This window comes from Gobius niger, assembly GCF_951799975.1.
Source record: "Gobius niger genome assembly, chromosome: 3".
NCBI classification, from domain to species: Eukaryota; Metazoa; Chordata; class Actinopteri; order Gobiiformes; family Gobiidae; genus Gobius; species Gobius niger.
Window position 1 is genome coordinate 25,486,768 of NC_136854.1, and position 25,043 is coordinate 25,511,810.

Here is a 25,043-nt window from a genome sequence, read left to right on the forward strand (position 1 = left end):
GCGGGTTCGAATCCCGCCCCCTGAAGGTGCACACTGTCGTTGTGTCCTTGGGCAAGACACTTCACCCACCAGTGTCTGTGCACATTGGTGTATGAATGAGAGTGTGAATGGGGTACCAACCAAAAAATGCATAATGAAGAAGAAAAAACATATATTAGTTGCTCCGTAGTATAAGTCGCACCAGCCTTGGCAACTACCTGGGCATGGAGGAGCAACTGCACTGTTTACAAGCCTCTCCCGGCAGCACGCTGTTCAAGCTCCCATTTGCAAACTCGTTCCTCTAGCTGTGGATTTTATTGTTTTCTTTATTACAGTAACCGCCAGTCCTTCATAAGTTCTCTAAACTCTAGCACTCTCAAATACGGTACTTCCAAACCCTGTGGCAGCGGCTAGCCTAAACCTACCACATATTTTTTTACTACGGGTAAATTGTCAAAAAACATTTGCATTTGTGTCTTCAGAGATCTCAAGTTAGACAACGTGATGCTAGACTCAGAGGGACACATCAAGATCGCTGACTTTGGCATGTGCAAAGAGAACATGTTGGACGGAGTCTCCACGCGCACTTTCTGTGGCACCCCCGACTATATCGCTCCAGAAGTAAGTGTGTCTTTTAAAATGATTCGAGTGCACTTCTGTCCTGTGATGATTGAGGTCACTTCTGTCACTGTCCGGGCTCTTGTCACCCTTGTTCTGTTCCGCATTCAGGTCAGTGCCCCGGGAACACACACAAAATACGTACATACTGGTGACGTAAGCCATCAGACAGACATATCTAAACTTAACCAAACACAAGATGGGCCTCCTGCTTTTCCCCCCCCAAGCATATTCCAATACATGTTTTCCTTTAAACATGAAGCAAGTGGTAACTAAAGGCATGAGATGTATATTTAATGTGGATGGCATAAAGCAGACGAGTTAATGTTTTATGCATAAATGCTAAAAGTGTTAACTGCTGTGCCAATCTGCTGTGGCTACCTTAGAGTAAACCTGCGTAATTAGTTCATTAGATTCATATTCCAATTACAAATAATATAGCTGTTTATACTTTGTCTTCTGTAGGGGCTGCAACAACAATCAATTAATTGCTGATTGGTTGACTACAAAAGTAGTTGTTTACATAAATGTAACTACACGAGCAATGATAATGTAGATTAAATCCTTCGAGCACAGTTACCTATTGGAATGTTTGAATCTAACAATGTTACGATCTTTATTTGATTGGATAATGAAAAGAGTAGTAGTTGTACACCACTACATTTTCTGAGGTAAAATTGAAGGGCGATAAAGCCATATCTCAAGAATAGAACTGGGTCTCATCCATTGACATTATTTACAGCATAATTGCATGACAAACATTGGCTAAAAATATAGATTTTGGAGCCTTAACGAAATTTATAAAAACGACGTCATTCCTGTATTTGTGCTTCCTCATTAGTTTTAAATCCCTGACAATTCTTAACATAAATGATTATGAATTGTTGGAGGCCGTATTTACCAATCATCGCTATATCTGTGTCAGCTCACCATGTCACTGACACTTGTACAGCTGCTGCCAGTGACGCAACATGGCCTTATGGGAAGGTTTCCACAACGATGAGATGATGCTTCCACCATTTGTTGAGCTTCACGCATGTGACAGGTCATTATTACTCACATATGGAACCGTACAGTATGCAGAGTGGTTGATTAACAAATTCAATATTGGTAATAATAGTCAGTCGTGCTGCTAGATTATCATTTTAATAGTTTATTCCCCCCCCCAGTCTTCTCTCAAGTCAAAGTAACGAGAGAAAGCATACATGATATGTAAGATATTGAATGTGAAATGTAGACGACAGCGCAGTGACCTTGTAATGACTATGTGACCGGACCGTCTGAGGATATATGGAGCTGCCATAGTCCTTTAGGCTCCAGTTGGTGCGCGCAGTGGTGTGGCTGGAGTTAGCATCAGGGGTCGACAGAACCGAACAACACTCACATTTAGTTTATTGTGTCACTGTCTATTAGGAGAGGACACTCAAAAAGAAAATATCTACTTTCTACATCTCCTGTAAGTTATAACTTATGTTATATACATAATTTTATTTGTATTTCTCCTTTCAAAAACACGGTCACAAAGCGCTTTGACATGGGACAATTTACATACAGACAGACCGACCAAAGAAAAATAGCAACAGCAAAACAGTAGCCAATTAAGTCTCAGATATAGTTTACCATTTGTTTTGTCAGTCTGGATGGTTGAGGTTCTGTTTTGAATTAAGTTGATTCAATGTGTAATTACCTGTAACCTATGAAGAACTGTGAGTGCAAACTGGTTAAACCATTCTCTAAAATAGTGTAATAATAAAAGAGTGTTTAAGCTAGGGATACTTGCATTTAATTCACCGAAATTGCTACGTATTATTTACTCTGTTACGTATGTCTCGAGTGTTTTATGGGGCAGTTTTCACATAGCCGAGATCACAGTGTTGGGCCTTATGCTCTGATGATGGCAGCTCCTATTTTAAACCTTTCACCAATTACCGAGTGCTCAAACCAGCGTTTGCAGATCAGTGCTATTAGTAGCATTACAAAATCTCTTGAGCTGTGTCTGGAAAAGCAAGTGAGAAGCTTGAGGAGCAGAAGGGAGCAGGTGAGAAAGACGAACTGAGACGCAAACACTGCACCCCGAAAGATGTTTAAATTTAACTTCCTGTGTTAAAAGCTTTTATCTGTAGTCTATGACTATTTACCAGGCAGTAAGATATGTGCATCTGTCAGAATTACCTTAATACTCTCGGTCGTCCAGGAATTTTGTGTTGTAGTAGAAAGACCAAAGGTGCATTCAGACCTAACACGGCTCTTGCGGCAGGTGCGGGTGATTACTGTGTATTGTCAATGTGACAGGTACTGTACTGTGCGTGGCGGCGCGGCGTTGTGGACAATGCACTCTGCGCGTCAGCTGTTTATAGGGGGTGAACGTGGTGTAAAGGAGGAAGTGGAGTCCAACACACACATTCGGGAAAAGACACAAGTGAAATGGAAAACATCGTCTGAAGAGAGACGGAAAAGCATCATGACGGCGCAGCAGCTGTGGTTTGAAATGCCTTTCCTGATCAGAGGAAATACACTTATTATTTTATCATGACATGATTGCTGGACAGACAGGTACTGCACACTCCATATTGAAAGGAGTGTGCAGTATGAATTACAGTAAGTGTCAAGTGTACAAGTGAAAGGTAGTAAAACATTTCCATTGTCACCAAAGCACAAGTAAAGCATCAGAAAACAATTTTCATTCACAACTTAGTGCTCACCAACAGCCTGCGCAATCCCAGAGCTTTTTGTCAGAATCGCACAACAGCAGTGGCTCCTCCTGAAGTGAATACACACAAGCGACTGATAACAACCGGTGCAAGCGACCAAATAGAAGCGGTAACACGATTTGACCGGTTAGGTGTGTACGCACCTTTGGTATCGCCAACTGGGCAGGGTTGATTGATTTGAGGATTTTCGCTTCCAGCTTCAGAATCTTCTTCTCGCATTTTTAGTAAATGCAAGCTAGAGGCCTATTTAAACTGACGGAGGAGTCAAGACTACCCTAACCCCACTTACCCCTTGTTTACACTTCAACAGTTTGACTATGTAGAATATACTAGTTCTGGCTTCAGGGATCTCTGTTTAGGTGAAGTCATATATTTTTTATCCTTCTCTACTGTATACCAGCATGTTTATTTTATCACTCTGCATATGAGCAAGAGGATGCTGCCTGTGTTCACATGCCTGGCTTTATATGGGAAAGGAGTGTAGCCTTGACTAGTCTGATCCAGAACTGTCATGCAATATTAGGCGTAACGGAATAGAAATGTGTGCGGCAATGCACTCACACACAAGTACATACGGAAACATTCACAGGCTTTGCCACAAGCACAGGTGCACAAATGTCCGCCGTATGTTTTTTCCCCTTCTCTTGAGTCGCCTATGGCCCCTTACAAAACCGTATTGAAATTTTTCTGTAGAGATATGAATAGTGCACACACATTTGGGTGCAGTGATTCAGTGGAGCTTCTCTGGCCAGAGGCTTCCCCACAGTAAAAGTCCAAAATAAAACAGGACAAAAGCAGGGAATGTCAAACTCGGGTCAGAACATCTTTTTCGATTACATGTGGTCCGGCCGAAAGAGCCTGCACTTTACACATTTATCATCTCGGTGCAAACATCAAAACACCATACTGCATAATAGATAAGGCACATCTAACATGGGAGTGAAGGTCAGTGTCCCTAAACCAGCACGTTCAGCTGGGTAAATGCACATAGACAACGGGTGTCAAGAGCAGCAATCGTCACAGCAACACTGCAAAGAAATCGAGCTAAGTGGGGTCTCTAATGTCCCATGCAAAATCTTTTATCTGCACTTATTATGCTTATTGATGTTAACTATTATATAATTAACTTAAAACCTTTATGGTTACCCAAATGGTCCAAACAAAATGAGGCTAAATTATTATACTTTTCTATCAGACTAAGACAGTGGTAGTTTTCCATTGAGATAGGCTTTTACAGGTGTTGTAAAAATATGTACATGTTTACTTTCATCATCTGAAGTGGAGACAGTTGTAGATTAAGTCCAAATCCAGTGACATGGCATAAAACATTAAAATTGCAAGTGCTGCTTTACTGTGTGCAGTAAAGTAGCACACAGTAAACTCTCCATGGAGATGTTGACTAAAGGCAGTCAAATATGAGATTTAAAAAGTTTGGTCCTCATCCAAATCCATTCTGTGATTACCTACTGCAAAAATAGCATAATCTGTGTCTCGCTGGTCATTAGGAGCATGTTTTGTATTGCTGGTAATGTAGAATCCATAATGTTACGCAGAGTCCCTTTAACATTGATAAAAGCTTATAGAGCAGCCATTTGCGCTTCTCTTTCAAAATAGAAGCACAGTAGCAAAAGACAACAACAGTGGATTCTCTGTGTCTGTACACATTTGCGAAGTCATTGATTTTATATGTAATCATTGAAAACAAAAGAGTCTCTCCCTGTTTCTCTTTTTTCTCTGTGTTATGATGGAGACTCACGTTTGTCCTCTCTATATTTTGTCAACTGTGTCCTGGATTTCCCTCTCATCTCTCTCTCTGTGTTAGTCCACTCTGTCCTTCTTGATCTTCTTTCCTCTCTGGTGCCACGTCCTAACTTGTGCCGACGCGGGGCCAGGGATCTTTTTCGCTATATTGACCTGATGTGTCCACAACCCTTCAGTGCTTAAGCTCCCTGCTGTAAGAGACTGAGGTCAAGTCGCAGCTCACAATACAGGACATAACAAATGGTGGTGTGTGGACTAATGCCCAGTTTGTCCTTAAGTGCTGTGTGAACAACATGACTCTTCACATGGCAACTTGGATCTTAAACAGCTATTGTTTTTTTTCTTGTCCTTGATTGGCAGACTATGAACTAAAATAAGCAAATTTCTTTGGCTAATTAATGAGTACCCCCAAAGCAGTCATTTTGACGTCTCCTTACTCTGGTGTTCCTTGTCCCCCAACTTTTTTATATGACACGTACTTTTTTCCTGTATTGTCTATTGTAAATATAAAATTGATGAAATAAGATTTTTGTAATTTTAAAGATCATTTTGACTGCTTCATACATTTTTTGGTTGTATCAATTTTCTGTTGTTCCCTCAGAATAATGAGTGCTCTGGGAGGTCATGCACACCATAGTAATCATAGAAATGCCTTTTGCTATCTGAGGCTGTTCCTACAAAATGCATACATTTGTTAGCCAATGGCTCCCGGACCGGATGAAATTGAAAGTATGTTTTATCGGTAACCGGTGTTAACGATAAAAACAGGAAACGGACATAACATGTTGACATGCTGACCCCAGAAAAAAGTATAGGTTGACTGAATATGATTTGGCATTTAGCTCAGAGACCACTTTCATACTAGCGTGGCCAGCCATACACATTATATATTTCAAATATATTTGAAAGAAAGTGGTTCAGAATAAACAGTGTATAATAAACAGAGGAGATAATCTGGCATATCAGGCTACTTTTATACGCCAATTTGTATCCTAAGTATAATACCAAAAGGTCTGTACATTCGTTAATGATTTCTAACTAGGCTTTGACCTCACCTAAATGTAGTTGATGGGTTGATAACAGCTGCAAACATCTGGATCGTTGATTATGTTTGATGGCTAAAGTTGACAGATATAGGAAAAAATATATTGAGCCTTCAATATTCCACACTGAGTGGCAAAGCAAAGAATAACACTGCACGACTTGCCACTCATTTTCCTCTGTCATGCTCTTGCTGTGATAGGATTCGGTGACCAGATATACCACAATAAAAACCGGGACACAATGGGAGTTTGTGGTGGGGGCTAAAAAGTTACTTTTTACCCCGGGTTGAACGATAAAATTGTTTGTATGAGTCTTTTTCTTCTTCTGGTCAATTAAATGAACCATAGACTTTTTATTGGTTCATTCGCTTTGGAAGCGTCATGTTTGAAGCACACGTGACCAAAAGTCATTGAAAACGCCTGGGACTGAGCTTATATAAAACAGCTAGGGTTCCTGGTCAGCCTAGCTATGACATCACACGCATAACATGTATAGTTTCAGAACTCTGGGAGAGCTAGTGGAAAAGTCATTGTTTCTTTTTTAGTTAATTTGGTCCATTTGTAAAGTTGGCAAGTTTTATGTCCAGTAACAAAATACAAACAATACAAAGCTACACAGTTAAATAAAAAACAGTGTTAGTAAGATTAGCGAGGCGCTGAGTGACAGACAGTGAGTGGGCAGTAGAGAATAACTAAAGGGTAAGAAATATTGGAAAAAATTTGTGGGAAAAAATAAAATAATTTGCTCCGATCCATTCCAAGAAGGATTTCCAAGTCGCCCTCAGAAGGGTGAGATATTTAAATTTTACTGGTCAGAACACTGCAAATCCGGCTTCTCAGGACAACTAAGTGTTACAGTATAAATATTTAAATGGGCATTAATGCAGTGTGCCCTGAGCAAACTAAGAGCACCGTGAGCATTCCAGTTTATGGCTTTAAGCGGTTTGACCACACAAACCACCAGTGGGTTAGGGAAGTTGAAACCAGTATATCTTTACATCTACTGTCAAAGTTAATGTTCTAATATTTTTGACTGTCCACTCTCTGGTTTGCGATCAAGTATAAGGCTATGTCCTTTGTACCATAATAGCATGTTGGAATATATAGAGCATTTGTATCTCATTTGATCAGTGATGAGTTTAGATTTATCACAAAGCAGTTCTGTCAGTTATCGCTGAGGGCATATCCATCCCTTTGCTTCATACATATTACAATATTTCAACGTTGGAAGCACACATTTTATGTGAAGACAAATCCACAGCATGTCTCAGTGCGCAGGCAGCTGTCAGGTTTGTCTGAAGGTCGACATGAAAACTGCTCAAAGGGGATTTAGACCCTGCTCTTTGATCCTACCCAAAGGTTCCCCTCCCGAAGTGCGTCTGACCGGCAAGCTAATTACAACACCGAAGGAGAGGGCTTTTCCCACTCCGCCTCCTGAAGTAAAGACATGTAAGACTTAAGCTTAGCTCCTGCCTGTCTTTATGGGAACGGATGGGGACAACAAGCTTTCAAAACGGTTTAATTTATCTGTCGGTTCGACGTTGGCTCGCTTGGTGATGGCCTCATTCTTACCCACGTTGATGTGATCTTGAGGACTTCAGACACATTTCTGTCAAAAGCATTACGTGCATGTTGAATCTCAATGCTCAGTGCAACACAATGTAACTAAATCGGCGCATCGTCAAGATCCTTCTTGCAGTTCATTGAGTTTACAATAAAATGAGTGACTTATTTGTTCTGCTGAGTTATTATTGAATAAGTGCATGAATAAATTAAAGCCACTTGTTTTTAGTAGGTCCAAGATTGTATGTTAGAGAGAGCAATCCCAAAACACTATTACTAGCCCTGGCCACAACAGAGTTACTTGTACTCTATGTGAAATAGCTCATCTGTTTCCATCAGTACACATCACATCAGTCATCATGCATTGCACTGTATTGCTATTGGCTTCAGTGGTCTCAGAATGTTAACTCCAAGCTTTGGAGCAATGCTCCTGGTGCTTGGAGTATTGACTGCATTGTTCGATCACTCAACTGTAAACGTAGGAAAAGGTCATTTGGTTAATATCATCCAGTTATTTAGTGATCTTGGAAGGTATGGAAGAGACATGTTCTAAACAGTAAGAAATAACTAATATCGATCATATGGCAATTTATTAGTACCCAAATATTTTCTAAGCTACTTGCCTTTGTAACCATGGATTAATATGGTTAGTGTTAATAGAATCCTATAAGTAACAACAGTGACATACATGCCAGGTTACATACTGCACTGTAGAGAATAGAGATAATTGGTTTAATACCTGGTGTGGGTATGGCCTCCACTACATACTTAATCGGATGTGTCAAACGATAATGGAACATTTTGAATACATTTTCTAATACCATTAAACCAACCCACGTCGCATGTTGTGTGCGTGTTTCCTAGCCGTGAAGTGCATTTATATGTTGACATTCAGTATGTTTATGTGTGTATGTGAGTGAGCGAGTGAACAAACATGTGTGCTGCCCCTTCAGCCCGGGACCCTCAGGACAGCTTCATAACAAACAGCACTGTCCCAGGATTATGGGGAGGGGGAGTGTGTTGACTCCTAGGGGCATAGTGGAGGTCAGGTGCAAGCCATTTAAGACTGTATGATGTAGAAGGACGGCTGTGCACCTGTGTCTATCGGTTCTTCTCCATATTATCTATGTTTGGAGCACGAGGCTTTGAAGAAGATAGGATTTGTGAATGTTGTGCATGCAGTCTTCCGAGCAAAGTTATCTCTTGAGTATAGCACGGTCCAACTGGGTAAAAGCACCAACCTTGTTCAATGTCAGAGCTGCCCACAGGAAAACTGAGAAAATGTCAAATTCGTAGGGACCATGAAAAATGGGTCTGTCATGCCCTTCTCAGATTAGTGTATACACTGTAGTTATATTAACATGAATGTTCCGTAAATATGTTAAAGTACTGTACCATTTATTGTCCAGCAAAGAAGAGAGAGGGCAATAATGGGTGAATCATATTAGTTTACAACTGTCATGACGAAATATCAATGAATATAGTCTTTACTGTACATTTAATAACAGCACAATAGATATTCTGCTCGATGGACAGATCCCACATTCAAGTCCAGATGTGGTTGCTTGTCTTAAGTCAAACTTATAAAGCTTATAAAGGCATTTGCAAGTGGTTCATTCTCATATCATTCTCACAGTGTTCATAATGCGCTCTCGTTCTTTTTGCAGAGTTGGACCAAAGGTGTCATGTGTGTTTGTGTTTTCACTTGTCACAGAGGTTTAGGGCCAAGTCGGCACAAGCTTAAATCTCTGTCTTTAATCAACATAAATGTGTCTGTTTGCCTGAAATGTAAACACTGTTTGCATGTGTCAGAAGCATATGTTTTTCTTTGCACTTTTTTTTTACCAAACAGAATGATATTTTTGGCTCTAACATTGGTGTCTGTGTTTCTCTAGATTATTGCATACCAGCCATATGGGCAGTCGGTGGACTGGTGGGCATATGGAGTGCTGCTCTACGAAATGCTGGCAGGACAGGTGAGGTCACACCTTTTTGGAGAGTTAACTGTGGTTTCTGTGCAGCTAACGTTTGACATGCAAAATTTTACAGTAACGCTTTGAGCAATAATTTAACACTATTTATTATACGTCTCTTCACAACGCAAGTAGAACACTCCATTGATTTGAATGGGATTTTCCAACGTTCTACCGGTCATTATTTTTTGATAGAGGACCGCTGAAAAAAATAATCACCACTGCCAATGGCAACAGAGTTTGTGCTTGTAATACAGGTCTTTCATATCACTCCACACATACGTAGTAGCGGACACTATCTCTGTCCCTTCACTGCAAGAGAAGTTGGGGTAATCGCTCGTGAAGTTAGCGGGAGTCCGACTTTCAACTTACCCAGAGATTCACCACCATTCCTCCTCTCCAACTGCACCTTCAACTAAGTAGCAAGGTGTATGAAGTTTATGTTGTGCGTGTTCAGTTGGCAAATAGCCGTGTAATAAGCAGGATAATGTATCGAACGTTGGTCATTATCGGGAAAATACTTACTTAATAAGTTTTAAAATAACTATTTATCATAAGTTGTTCAATAATGTTTCTTTGTTAACACTACAGAGAATCTTCACAATCTAGTCCGTATGCAGTTTATTTGTTTTGATTAGATGCATAATCTCTCAGAAATATAAAGTACAAGTACTGCAGCCCAGGAGGGCGACAGAGTGGAAATGACAAATAAGTCATTTTATAAACTGTCATAAGACTCGCATTATGGTAACTGATGATAGCCACCCAGTGAGGACAGAAAAGCTGGGTCATCCACTCCACTGGTTCTGTACCTTCTTCTCAAGTGCCCACAATAAATGTGCACTTTGTTGCTTTAGCTCTTGGTCTGTATCACAACACTTTGTCTCTTCTGTCTTCACACAGCCTCCGTTTGACGGAGAAGATGAAGATGACCTGTTCCAGGCCATTATGGAGTCCAATGTCTCATATCCCAAGTCTCTATCCAAAGAAGCAGTGTCCATCTGCAAAGGGGTGAGTGCCTTATTATTCACACTAAAATCTAAGATGTTAATTTTAAACATAATTGACTGTAGAAGAGACCAAACAATCTCAAAAGGGAACCTTTTTCTTCAATGTGATTCATTGCACAAAGGTTCTTTGGCATATTACATGCTACTTTACTATCTTGACTGTAAACCCGAGTGCACCTTACATTACATAGTATTGTATAATTTATGTACTATGGGAAATGTTTCTAAACCTGATGGTGCTTTGCTGTTAGTCCCAGTGGTCCTTCTACTGCATGTCTCCTGTGGCAAGAGCAGCTTCCCACTCTCTGGAGGCACGACTCACTGAACAGTACAGTGGGTCAGAACAAGTCACACTGAACATTCTTTTATGTATGTGGCGTTGTAGATTAGTCATTATTAGTGCATTTCATTCATTTCGTTTATTGATTGCTTCTATAACACAGCAACACAAAAATAACAATACAATTCAGCTCATGTCCTCTTTCAGACACTACTAAACTGACATTTTATAGTTTTGTATCCTATTTTGATGAGTGTACAGATGAACAGATACAGCATATATGTGTTGAGGTGTTTCCCAGTAGTTTCTTTTTTCCTAGTATTCATCATTATGATGTAAAAATCTGTATTATGAAATCAGGGGTATACAGTTAGGTTAATGTCGGTTTTGTTTTATGACAATAACTGCTACTATATTGCTGGAAATGTTGCAGAAAGCTGCTCGATGAAGCATTTGTGACATGCTAAAATTACGTTTTACAAAAAAGTAAAGTTGAAGTGATGCCTTGTGAAAGGTTCTGAGTTTGAAGGCTTTTTGGAGGTGTGATTTGCGTGATGTTCCAGTGTCAGCGTAGTGTTGGCAGAAGAATGCTCTTTCTCAATCAGTGACGAGCCAGAGAGCAGGCAGACAGGCTGTAAATGACTTCTGTGTCATCAGCTGTCTCCCAGCTGGATGAGCTCCTCTACTGCACATGTGCCTCGGCCTTATTGGTTTGGTGGCTAGTGCTGTGAAGAAGAATCCACATTATTTATTTTATCCTAAATCTAATATTGTTCATTTAATTTTACAAAAGAGAAAAAAAGTATATTAGTAATGTATGGGCGATTGAAAGGTTAATTCTGTTTTTAGACAGAAGTAATGTTTGTGGGATTTCATCAAATTTTCAAAATCAAATTCAGTTTATTTATCTGTTGGGACCCAGGTCCACACAGTCATTTATTCAGCAGGCGGATGGAGGTAGGGAGGAAAGTGGAGGTCGCCCTCTTTGTTCCCAGAGGGAGGGACTTGAATTTTATATAAGGTATTCATCTACTGTAACTCCTTTATTTTTCTGAAGTTTCTGAACTTCAGAAAAACAGTATATTTATTTTGTTATTTCTCTGCTTCTCCAAGTATTTTTTTATGTTTACCAAAGGAATATGCTGAAATAAACTAAGTAAACTTTTCTACACATTATTAGCTTGAGTTCACGCAACATTGGCTTAAACAATGCCTTTTGATGAGGCAGCAAAACAAAACAGTAATTTTGACATGTGCATACTGTAGAAAATATTGCTTGTATAGCTTTATATTTTTAAAATATTGTTAAAATTTACGGGAACAAGATGGTGAAGAGAAAACTGATACTGAAAGCCAACATAGCATCTTCTGAAATGATTCCCAAACTGTTTTCCAAGCACAGATTAACTGCATCTGTTCACGCTGAGCCCCTGGTCTGTCAGAGACGTCAGGGCGGCTGAGCTGTTGTTTAAGGTGAGCATCGCAGATTAGGGATTTCATTTAACCCGAGGTGTGCTGAGCTCACGCATGAAACATTAATGCATTTTTGTGCACAGTGCCACTTCCAAATAAGGTTGAGAATGTCATAGCTTTATTGAATTGACTCCACAACGGGGCTCATTTTCAATTCAAATTACTCGGCGTGCATAAGTTATTTTCTTCTTGGTCTGTCAGTAAAGAGTCCCTCATGAATTGTTTTCTGTTTACAAATAGCGTGATCTTCTCTTGCAATTCTTTTAAAGCAAATGACTGGCGTAGGAAGAAACGCTGCCATCTTGGTTGTTAATGAAACAAGTTCATTTGAATTAATAAACCACAATTAAAATGTTCAGCAAGTTATTACCTTTCATTAGCTGTGATCACGTTTCTATTGCACGCTAAAGCCCAAATTGCGGTGTAGTTGTTCATTCGCATCACTGCAATCATTGATAGTGACATGACATGGAGTGCAGTGATTTATAATACAGGCTTATAGGATCATTGTCTATGTTTGGGTCTGGGCCACAGGGAGATTACATTTAGTTTTAATGGGCTACCACGTTGTTGTCTAGTTTGCTGAAATGGCAAAACAAAGCATCCATAGAGGGTTATTGATATGGCAAAGTTTTACCAGGATTGACATAAAAGAACATTCCTCGCTGAAAGGCAAGGCATATTTATTTATACCACGCATTTCATACACAAGGTAAGTCAATGCACCTATGAAACACTGGGGATATAATTGAGTTTCATGAGAGTCTACATAACACTATTATGCATAGCTTGAAATTACCTAACTCATATTTATTAATGCTGGAACTTGTAACTGTTGCAGCTGATGACCAAGCACCCATCCAAACGCCTGGGCTGTGGTCAGGAGGGCGAGCGGGACGTCCGAGAGCACGCCTTCTTCAGGCGCATCGACTGGGAACGCCTCCAGAACAGGGAGATCCAGCCGCCCTTCAAACCCAAAGTGGTGAGTGAATGGCGCACACAGCTTCTCCTGCACTGAGCAAAAACATATATTGTAATGATCATAGAGAACAGATAGGTCATAGGTCATGGAAAAGTGTCATCATAATAATAATAATAATAATAATAATAATAATAATAATAATAATAATAATAATAATAGTAGCAATAATAACAATGACAATAATAACAACAAGATATGAAGTAATAGTTGAATTAATAAAAATAATGACTTACATTTGTACTGTGTTTTGCTACACTGTTGTCACTATTCATTCACTTAGTCATTATAAGCTATTATTGCAGCCACAGCTTGCCCATTAATTCACTCAGACAGCACTACATTTACATGGGGAAGGCTGATGAAGTGTCTTGCCCAAGGACACAAAACACAAAAGGCATCTTTCCAAAGGAGAGTGCAGGGCGGTTCAAGATCCAAATTGTGGTCCAAATTGTGGTCCAAGCTGCTTCAACCCCTGGCCCTTTCTGGGTTGGGATCTGGAACTGTTTGCCTGGACCAGTTTGACACATGGCTTTGCACTAACACTCAAGCAAATACAGAAATACACATAACATTTGAACCACCAACTTTCCGATTGTAAGATGAGCCACATCCATGGGAGCCACTGTTACCCTATAAGTCAAGTATTCTTGACTGTTCCCGAATGTGAAGTAAACATGGGAAGACTATGGGGGGTGTTCATAGAAACAGATTTCTTCCAGTTACAAAAATAGATACAAAGTTACCTTTGAATTTGTAGTATTTTTCTTGTTTTTGGAATGCTGTCAGATTTATTGACCACAAATAATAAGAAGATAAGGCTTTCCTCCAACAACAGCTTTTTTCTCTCATGCAGTTGTCATGGAGACTTTGCAGTTTAGTTGAAAAATACAGAATAATGAATAATAAACATGAAGCAGATGTAGCATTCACTAAAATTTGTTTAGACCATACCGGCCACATATTTGCGGCCAGTATATGGGTAACTTGTAGCCTGTGCTGATTGAAAGGCACACAATTTGGTTAAGTTTAATTAACTCTGCCATCTGTTGTCACGTTCCATTATACTTTATTCAGTTGTTCTCACAGCATTGTGCCAGGGTTTGCTGATGTAATTTGAATAGATTTCCTTGCAATTTTCTATTATGTGGCAATGCCAGTGAAGTGTTCAAGGAAAGTTGGACATTTAAGCTTTCTTTGATTGCAAGCAGTTGCATGATATAATGTGTTTATTTGGTCAGGACAAGTTAATGAACACACACGGGACTCATGTGTGCCACCCAATGGTATAAGTCAGTGGTATAGTTCATTGATATACGTACACAATGCTGTATGTCACAGCAGAACAAACATATAGACCCGGAAGCTCACAGTAGCAGAGACACAGCTGCTCCTCACTGGCTCTATGCAGTATGTGATCTGCACAATATACAGTCTGCCGGAAAAGTCTAGATATCTATATTTAATGCTACATTGATTTATTATAAATAGAGCTCTGATATAGCTGTGAGACATCTCGAAGTCCCTTGAGTCTACACATTTGCATACATGCTTTAACCTACACTATGTACAGGGGCATTCCTGCATAAAAAGTTAGCTTGAAGATCTGAGATCTTCCATCCATCATGCAATTGTAACAAATTGTTATAACCCTCAAGGTCCACAGTTCCTCTAAACAGGTGAAAATGATGCGCACAGGAGTCATCATTTCTGCATGTACTGTCTAATGGCTGCATAGAACAGGAGGGATCAATCAATTGATGGTAATGATGGAAAAGCTTGTTGTTGTAGTTAAATTATAGCAGATGTTTGCTGAGAGTGGGTTAGCATAGCTTTGTTCTCAGGAAGATCGGAGCCAAGCACCAAACTACACCATTTCACAAATGTAGCTTGCTCGCTTTTTGGATGTTGTTACGTAAATTGAATTACTGACAAGTCACTCGCTCAGTAATATTCAGTGTTTATGCCACCTTTAAGTTGGGAAAAGAACAAACTTATTTACTTACTTAATGCTCATGACCATGTCCATGGTACATTAACAAATTAACAAAACAGAGCAAAGCAAAACCAAGCCATATTAAATTCCATCCATCCATTTTCTTCTACTTGTCCGTTGCCGGGTCGTGGGGGCAGCCGTCCGAGCTGCCCAAATCACATTGCACCAGCCCCTATGGCTCCTCCTGCAGGTGGTGGGTCCACAGAAGGACGGCCTCATGATTATCCGGGCCTGTTGGTCTCTCGTAGGGGGCTTCTGAACCGCTCTTTGTCTGACCTGTCACCTACGACCTGTTTGCCCTGGGAGACCCAACCAGGGGCACAAAGCCCCCAACAACAGAGCTCCTAGGATCATATGGGTGCTCAAATTAATTAATTAATTTAATCAATAAATGTGCAGAACTACTTTAAAGGGAAACAGATCAATTGCTTGTGATCGATTGTAGAACAGTTCTATCTGAATCCAGCTTTATTTTTGCACAAGATCAAATTATTATTACAGAATTTACACAAGCTTACATTAGTCAATTATTTTCCCAAACAACTTAGAAATGTAATGCCTCTATAATCGTTACATTCCCTTGCGTCATCTTTCTCTTTACACACAGGCACTATCAAACCAAGAACCCAATCCTCAGGGATTGTTCCACTCCCAAAATCTTATTAAACAAAATTACATACACTGGAACAAAAATATCTGAAGTATACTTAAAATTCATTAATTATCTTATCAACACCAGCAGATTTTCCATTTTAAGTGTCTTATAACTTCTAGGTAACTAAAATGTTCATTTAATATCCAAAATACATCATAATCACCGAATTACAATTACCATTGATTACATTTGATTTCCTGCACTTAAATCTACACAAATGCAAACGGGTGTTTTCTTTGCGGTGGTACCATGCACAGATAAATAGACATGGTTATGCCAGGAAGGACATCACGCCCAAATGTGATTTGATGGTGATGCTACATTGCCAGACAGTGGCTTCATTTGCAGAGCCTGGTGGGCTCTTGCTTTCATATTTATGTGAGTGCTGCTGGGCTCAGTACGGTCTGTGAGTCCATTAGGTGCAAACATCGGTCATTGCTCGCCTGCCGCTCCAACCCTCTGATCTACTCCTCCTCTGCTGCCCTCTCCTTGCCATCTTACCACCGCTCAATCTCACTTCATCAGCCTGTGACAGCTGCAGAATTACAATCAATATCGTCTATCCCTCCAGCTGAGCCTCTTTGACCACGAGAGTTTGTGTGTGCATCGATATTTCTTATACGGGATACTGTACTGGCAACAAATGTAATTAGAAATGTCTCGGACACTGGCAGGAAGCGAGGCTATTCTTCATGAGGACAGAACGCGGTCAGTGGACACTTGTGGATGACTGACCATGTTTGTGGCTGAAGGGCACAGGGAGTTGCATGGAAAGTGGGTCAAACAGAAAGCTGCTGATGTGCAATGATGGCAGCGAGGAATGAGGGGGGGGGGCAGTGGGAAGTCTGAGTCAGTTGTGTGAAGTTGGGACGTGTTTCAAGGATGCACACACACACTCACACCCACCCACGCACACACACACACACACATGTAGAGAGAGTTAATATGGAGAAATATGGATGAGCGGTGAGTCAGTGCAGCTGTAAGAGAAGGCCTGACAGTATAGTTGAGTAAGCAGAACTGTCTTTCCTCTTGTGGCCTCCTTAAATCAATTACATGTAATAACAGTGCACAGATTGTGTATATCAGTTGTTAACTTATCAACATCTAATCAGATTGTTTTTGTATATACTAATACTGCTCGAGGAGTTGCCTCACAGTCCTGCATGGATTTTACACATTTACAAACAGGAACAGTTTGGAAGATGGATTGTTTCACTGTGGCTCTCCTTCCCTGCAAGGAAAAAGTTAAGAACCCAGAGAGAGATAAAGGAGACCTCAAGGAGAACCACATTGAAGGAGCGATCCACTCCCATGGACAGACAGTCTACAGATAATGCCCAGGGCTGAATAGGGAACTTCTGGATATAGGGCCAAAGACTGTGGAGTTAACATCAAGAAGTTTGGCTTGGAGATGGATTGGAGCCATAACAATTATGGCCTTGAAAGTGAGAAGGATTTGAAATTTAAATTCTGAACTCAACAGGAGCGACTTAAAGGGACTAGATGCAAGTTGGTCATTTTTATACTCACTACTGCCACCTCAGGTCTTACACGTAACTGCAGGTTCTATATTAAGCTTGTGCATGACGGCACTTCGGACCCGAATTCACACCTTTTTGAGTGACAGTGCAGGACTTTAGAAGCAGTTGTGGTGAATAGGTCTGGGCTCATTCACCACATTAGGACATTGCTGAAACATTTAGGGAGAGGAAAATACTTCATTTTTAATCCCTTTAAGCACAGGAGTAATGTGCTGTCCCATTAATAATCTTGCTGCAACATGAAGTGAGTTGAAAGCGTTGTAGGGAACTCTTTGGTAGTTCAGCCTTGATGAAACAAATGCATTCATATTTTTTATATATTTATATGTATTACACTATATTACGCAAGTGGAAATATGCTGGTCAGTGTGTGATTTGAAATACTAAAGTATATTTATCTTATATCTTTCTCAAATAAGACTTCTTCTGTCAGAAACATAGCATTTTACAGAGTGCACACACTGTGGTTTCATATATTTGGCGTTTCTTGCCTATTTACTTAGCTTAATCATACTTTAAGGTCCCACTATCTGTCTTTTCCAGGTCACAGCCCTGATAAATAAAGTAAAAGTATGTTAATTAAAGACACACTATGACATTATTTCATTTCGTAGGGTGACCTCAAAAATAGATATTGTGTTAAATGTTTCACAAAGACGGACTCCACTGTAGAACTTTAGGACAAGGACGGTGTGTCTTTGGGGCTTTATGGAGAAAGAGCAGAAGACGGAATACCTATTTATCATCCTAAGTGGCTTGGTGTTCTTTTAATATGCGTGAGTCCGTGTCTGCCACGAGAGCAATGGAGAAGATTAAAGATGAGGAAAAGTAGGTCAAAATCCCATATAGGACACTGTGCCTTCATGTAGGAGGCGGGAGCAGCTGATGGTTTTGGTCTCGGCCCACACGCTTTGGCTGCGGTACAGCATTAATGATGCTAAACCAGCTTTCTTGAATGGTGATGTTAAATATAAGTCCATGTGGCTGCAGGCATGGCACAGTGAACTGGCTAATGTCCTTTTGTACTTGTCATGACAGTTTAAGGGCTAAGCTTTGAGGTTTTGTGAGGTGGCCTCTGTTTTGACCTTTTTGTGTTATTTCAAGCAAACACTGCATGTGCATTGTGACTTAATTTTGATGGACACTTAAGGTCTTAAGGACTTAATCACATCAGTAAGTATGTGTGTATGTGCTAGATGGTTTTTGTTTTGTGTTGTTAAAGAGACTAGATGCAAGTTGGTCATTTTATGCTCACTACTGCCACCTCAGGTCTTACGCGTATCTGCAGCTTCTATATTAAGCTCGTGCATGACGGCACTTCGGACCCAAAGTAACAACTTTTTGATTGACACTGCAGGATTTTAGAGGCAGTTGTGGGAGGTCTGGGCTCATTGTATACTTTAGGACACGGCTGGAACATGTAGGGAGAGGAAAATAATGACTTTTAACATTTTTAAACTCTGTGTAGTCCCTTTAAATTAAATGTCAATAAATCATTTTGCAAAGTAAAACAATTCAAACGGACATGTGTTTCACTTATTACAACAAATAATTATAAAACATAAGTCATCACTCAAGAATAAGTCTTAACATTTCTTTTGAGCCCAGATGACAACTAATATAAAGCATATTAGTGTAAACGTTCTCAAAAGGTATGCTTTGCCACAAAACTATGGGAGACCTTTTGTTAACTTTTTTGCTTGTTTATAGAGCTGTACAATTGTGCAATATAGTGCAATGCCAAAATGAGTGAAATATTATTTCGCGTAAGCGTGTAGAGGTCAAAGCGAGCATGGGTTACTTGACTTGACTGGTCAGTGACAGATCGGAGCAGACAGGCAGACAGGCGCATCAGCGGAGGGACGCTGGCTATTACCCATCAGATATCTGCCATTGCGGCGGTGGCACAGTGTGTGGGGCGCATCGCAGATAGAAGACAAAGCGCACACTAAAGCCTCATTGTTCTCCTGCCTGTGAGATGTGTGCCCTTCTCTCTATAGTGGCTGACAGTTCAGCACTGGCTCGGAGCGAACATCACCTGCTTGTGACAGAAGTCGGCTTTAGAAATCCAACCACAATGTCTCTGTGTTCACCTCTGTTAAATCACCTGGCAGGTTTTGTCCAGTCCCCACAACAGTACAATATAAATAGAAATGCCAGCTTTTTGTTTTACAAGATGCAACAAATATGAACGGACAACTCTAAAGACACCAGGATAACGCTGGTTTGCAGGTTTATAAACACCACCAGAATGTGGGCCACTTAGTCATGAGTCTCTAAGACAGGTCACAGCCCACTGGCTTTGACGCCGCCCAAATGCCAACAGATGAAGATGAATTTAACAGGCAGCAAAGGTCACTAATGACCTCCCTATCAATGCTTTGATGAAAATTGGGTTGGAAAAAGACATGTTAATTAGTCAATTTGCCTCAATGACCTAAATTTTGTGTGATGTTATTGTTCGCATTGGCTGACCAAGAAGATTTATTTGCCACTGTTAACTTTCTTTGATTTTAACCCGAAGCATTTACCACCTTCTGACCTTTTATGGTTCAAAACCGCGGTTCCCTACCCTGGTCAGCCGGACCACATGCTTTTCCTATTCTTTACAAAGACATGGTCTACACAAGGGCGTTATTGACAGATGGATTAAGGTGGCAGCTTAGATTTACCCAAGTGTGATATAAATAGTTACAAATGAAAATTGCAATGGAAATTGACAAACAACACTATCTTCTGGCAAATCAACAGATTAAACTCTTTTGATTTAAGTTATCCATCTAATAAATACATTGATTACAGGTGAAATATAGTCTGATATGGATTTGGCATCGACTACATTTCCAGGGCAGAACATATGCAAGCAAACAGGAAGCAAAGTAAACCAATCAACAAAGTGCAACCAGCGGCGTTATTAGCGGTTCTGCAGTAATATTCGAACAGGCTAAAGAATCACAAAACTCACCGACGATGTCGATGTGTTTTGGGTATTTTTCTGCCAATTGACTGCATGCATAACTTAAAATCATAACAACGCCGCCCAAGAAGTGACTTCCTGTTTCGATCCAGCACGGCAAAAATAAAAGCACCATCTTATTCATTAGTTCAACTTTCTTTCTGCCTAACTATTAACAGACAAAACATTTAAAATGTGTGTATTTAATTATATTCTTGTAATGTTGCAAGTCCCTGCTGAACTAATCAGTGAGACGAGCTGTGTGCTTTTATTTTGGCGTGCTGGATCGAAACAGGAAGTCACTTCTTGGGCGGCGTTGTTGTGATTTGAAGTTATGCACAGAGTCAATTGGAAAAAAGGTCAAGTATACCATTAACGACCCTAAGTGTGAGATATCTTTGACAAATAAAGCCTACCACTGATCTGTCTTTGTTTTAGTATCGCTGTTAATAGTTCTATTCATTAAAAAAAATAAAAACTGTTTACATTAACAATAATGGCATATCTTTAAAACCACACCTAACAAATAGAATAAATTATGAGCAATTAATTGTATTACAGATATTTTTATAGTTGACCAATACTTAAAAAAATGAACAAACAAACGTGTGTTTGTTATGAGCGGCTCACGGCTAAGAACTGAAGGTGTAACTTCACCTTGTCTCCCTGGAGATGTTGACTAAAGTCAGCCAAATACTGTATGAGATTGAAAGTTATGCACTCATCCACATCCATTCTTTGATTATCCTGCAAAAAGCTGCACACTTTCTATGTCTAGCTAGTCATTAGGAGCATGTTTTGTATTACTGGCACCAGTATAATCCAAAATGTTACACAGTAACACACAACTTAAAGCATTTTGTTTGTAACAATTTAAAGACAAAAGTATTCTACACTGTGTACTCAGTCTTTATACAAGTTACCATTTTCTAAATTGTTCTGTCTCTTCTTTTTACAGTGCGGCAAAGCAGCAGAAAACTTCGATAAGTTCTTCACTCGCACGCAGCCGCAGCTCACCCCTCCAGACGAGCTGGTCATTGCCAACATCGACCAGGCCGAGTTCGCCGGCTTCTCCTTCGTCAACCCTCAGTTCATGTACCCCTCCCTCGAAAACTGTCTATGAAGAGGCCAAAACATGTCCCCCTGCCCCCTCCTAAATCCACAAGCCAACGCCATTTGACTAGTTTTACTTAAAGTAGAGAATAAAGCATTTCCTCATTATCAATAGTGGTTTTACTAATGAGAAGCATGTAACTATGTCCTATGTAACTTAAAGTGGTCAGACATGTGTGCCAGACATATCCATGCCAGTATCAGAAACGTGATATCAAAGGGACATTTAGCATGACTCTCCTTCCATTGTGCAACTAGCCTGAAAATAAAGAAACAAACTAAATTTACCAAAATGAAGATTATGTAGGTAGCCAAATATGAAGGAATGGTGGTGCACGTAAAAGAGTTCTATGTGATTATGTGTTTCCTGTTTATTGTTTACCGTTTTTTTATTTTCTAATTTTATCCTTGAATTTAATATATGATTAATACATAGAGATGTTTGCAGACGATGCATATGGGGCTGCATAACTGGTTGGTAGGGAGTTCAACACATACCGTTATAGTCAATAGGCCAGTAGTCTTATTGATCGGTGCATACAGCACAGGAAAATTTCATATATTCAGATTTCTTACAGTTTATATGGTGGTGGTACAGTCACCAGATGATTTCAGTATGTTGTGCACAAGGCCATTCTCCTGTTTACTTTCTGAAGCCAACATTAAATGTTTACAGTATGTTTGTGTTTGCGTTTACCACAGTGTCCCCCTCTACAGGAACATCAAGCCTCACTGCGCATGCCCCAAACTGAAGCAGTATGGCATTGTATTTACCCTGACCTTAGTGTAGCTGTGGAGTATTTTCCCCCAAGTAATGCCCACTTTTCCTTTCTTGTAGTTTCCCATTGAATCAGTGATCCCCCCGATTTCCTACATATATTTCCATTAGAAAACGACTATTTTATTGCAACAGGCATCAATGTATTACATCTTTGTAAATAGTCATGAGTTATTTAGAAGATTACTGCAAGTTACATTTTTATACCAACACTTGAATGTGCTTTTAATACATAGACTAGATGTAACTAATGTGTAAGATAGACACTAAATAGAGGGGAAACTGCCCAGTCCAACTGCTAACATCTGGATGTCTATGTCCAGATACGATGAGGTGAGGCACATTTTATGAGCGCTCTTACAAAAGCCTTTACTGTGACGCTTATACGGTTTATATCTTTGGACGTGTGTCACTCTGTACCTGCATGCGGTTGGTGGAGACCATTGATGCATGTGACCAGATGAATGCTGCATGCTACTGCGTATAAACCCCAAAGATGTATGCACAAATTACCCCAAATTGAAAAGGTTATTCATGTCACCGGAGTAACTACAGGTTAAGTGGCTGCATATGTCATTAATACGTATTTAACAAGCCTGGTCATAATCAAGTCTTCCACTGTCAACTTCAGCAAACCTCTCTTTATTGTGCAAATTAAAGAGAGGCTATTCCACGTGTGTCATGCTACAGCCATATCGAGTGTTTGTTGATGTCAGATGGGGAAAGTCTGATGATGTAGACGCTAAATATCAATTGTGATTTTACAGTAAATTAGTGCTTCTTGACCCCTGCTTTCAATACTTTTGCCAGACATCGTAATGTTATGTTGCTGTTCTACTGATTATCTTTTGCCCTTCATTGTTATTTGCTCAAGGAATGAATATGAATGTTTGTGATCGTAGAGACGCTCCTCTCCAGCCCTCTGCCTTCTTTTAACCTCTGCATGTGCCAAACCCGTCTGTGCAGCGCTTTAGATAAGCAGAGATGCACTAGTTTAGTCCCTGTCAGTGGCACCTTCACCTGCCTGTCCCGTAACCAGACTTACGCATCGAACGTCTTACCGCTCCTGTACTTACCAACACCACTGTCATGTTTTATTTCATTTTGAATTGAGTATAAAAAGACTATATTTCTGAGTCTTCTGCGCCTGTCCAGCCTTAGACCGGTGAATTGACATTTCAGCTTTGGAGTATTTCAACTTCTTAAGTGACTTACACTTGAAAATGTGCAACTGTTCTGCACAAAATGTGACCAGTCCCTTTAATAGTAGTTACGCTTATCAGATCTTTTTCCAATAGTGTGCCTTTCCTATTATCATAACGGACACAACACATATACTTCACATATTATCTTTAGTTTTTAAAAACAATCGAAAAGCAGAACATTGTCATTCTTCTCTTTAAAAAGCATTTCGACTTGCCTCCAGGAACCGTTTTCTGTCTGCCCAGCTGTTCCTTATCCTCCCTGTGCCTGAAGACTGATGTACAAGCTCTTCATCAATATCATATCACTGGTGATAATGAGTACAGCTTGAACAGCTCTGTCGTCTTGAACCCTCCTCTCTGCTCCTCAGTGCCTCAGATCAGTCCTTTTAACTACAATACTCTCTTGTTTACCTTCTATCTGACTGCCCAGTGTAAAGCCATTAGGGGGTGTGGTTATTGTTCCCAGTTTCTTTTTCACATTTTATTTGTGTAAAAATAAACAAAGAGGCCAATTGTTTTTGTTTTTCAAATCATTTTAATGTCAGTGCATGTGCTTGAGCTCTGTTGATAGTGGATTGGATGCCCCTATAGGTGTAAGCAAACTCACATCTGATTGGTCACACACAGGATGGATGCAGTAATGCCTTATCGCTGAATCCTCAGAGTTTGCTTCATTTCTTTAATAAAACCTAGGCCTCTCCGTCTCTGTACATAAACAACAGAATGTAGACACATGCATTAGAGAGTATAATGAGAACATACTGTATTTTGCATTGTTTCTCCTTTGTTTGCCTGAATCTAATTAACCAGTCTGCGCTTCTTCACCTGTAACTGATTGTGTTATTTGTACCTAATGTTTAATAATGCAAATAAAAATACACACAAAAGAAGTTCTCCCTGAATGTGCTTATGCACCGGACTTGTTGTGGGTAATGTGTGGCTCTGACAGCATGTGCTAGTTTGACTGAGTGGGCGTTTGGTCTTGGAGTAGTCTTTACTCGTGTAGTAGGAGGTTGTGCAGCAAGAGGTAGAGGAGCATGAGAGATAATGATTGTGGGCATGTTTGCACAGTGTGAATATGGTGTGAGTACAATGAATAGCTTTGTTCTATGTTAAATTGTCCTCGCTGCATCTTTTAGTTTGCTCCATGTACAGTATGCTTTTTCTACATAAAGAGTGAAACCAATAACCAAAGGCACAGTGTTAGTAAAGCTGCAGCACCAGACTTTACAATAGGTAATCAGTTCAGGGGCACAAAGTTTGAGGACAATTTCTGTGGATGTTGTTTTCTTCCATCATAAAATTAATCAAATAAAAAAAAGAACATTTCTAAGCATTAATTTTGAGGCTAACTTTGAATTTGCTTTTATCTCAGCAAGGATAAGAATGAAAATAGATTGACCAAT

General features: G+C 39.9%; 1 protein-coding gene across 1 annotated transcript in view; it reads left to right on the forward strand.

Annotated features, from left to right (window-relative positions):
* prkcaa (protein kinase C, alpha, a) overlaps window positions 1-24,502 on the forward strand; it is an 87,319-nt gene extending 62,817 nt beyond the window's left edge. The window contains exons 13-17 of the mRNA XM_079554195.1: window positions 462-600; window positions 9,571-9,651; window positions 10,552-10,659; window positions 13,253-13,393; window positions 21,500-24,502. Coding sequence (XP_079410321.1) covers window positions 462-600; window positions 9,571-9,651; window positions 10,552-10,659; window positions 13,253-13,393; window positions 21,500-21,664 — 634 coding nt within the window. The 3' untranslated portion in view covers window positions 21,665-24,502. The remainder of the gene's footprint in view (window positions 1-461; window positions 601-9,570; window positions 9,652-10,551; window positions 10,660-13,252; window positions 13,394-21,499) is intronic.
* The last annotated feature ends 541 nt before the right edge of the window (window positions 24,503-25,043 follow it).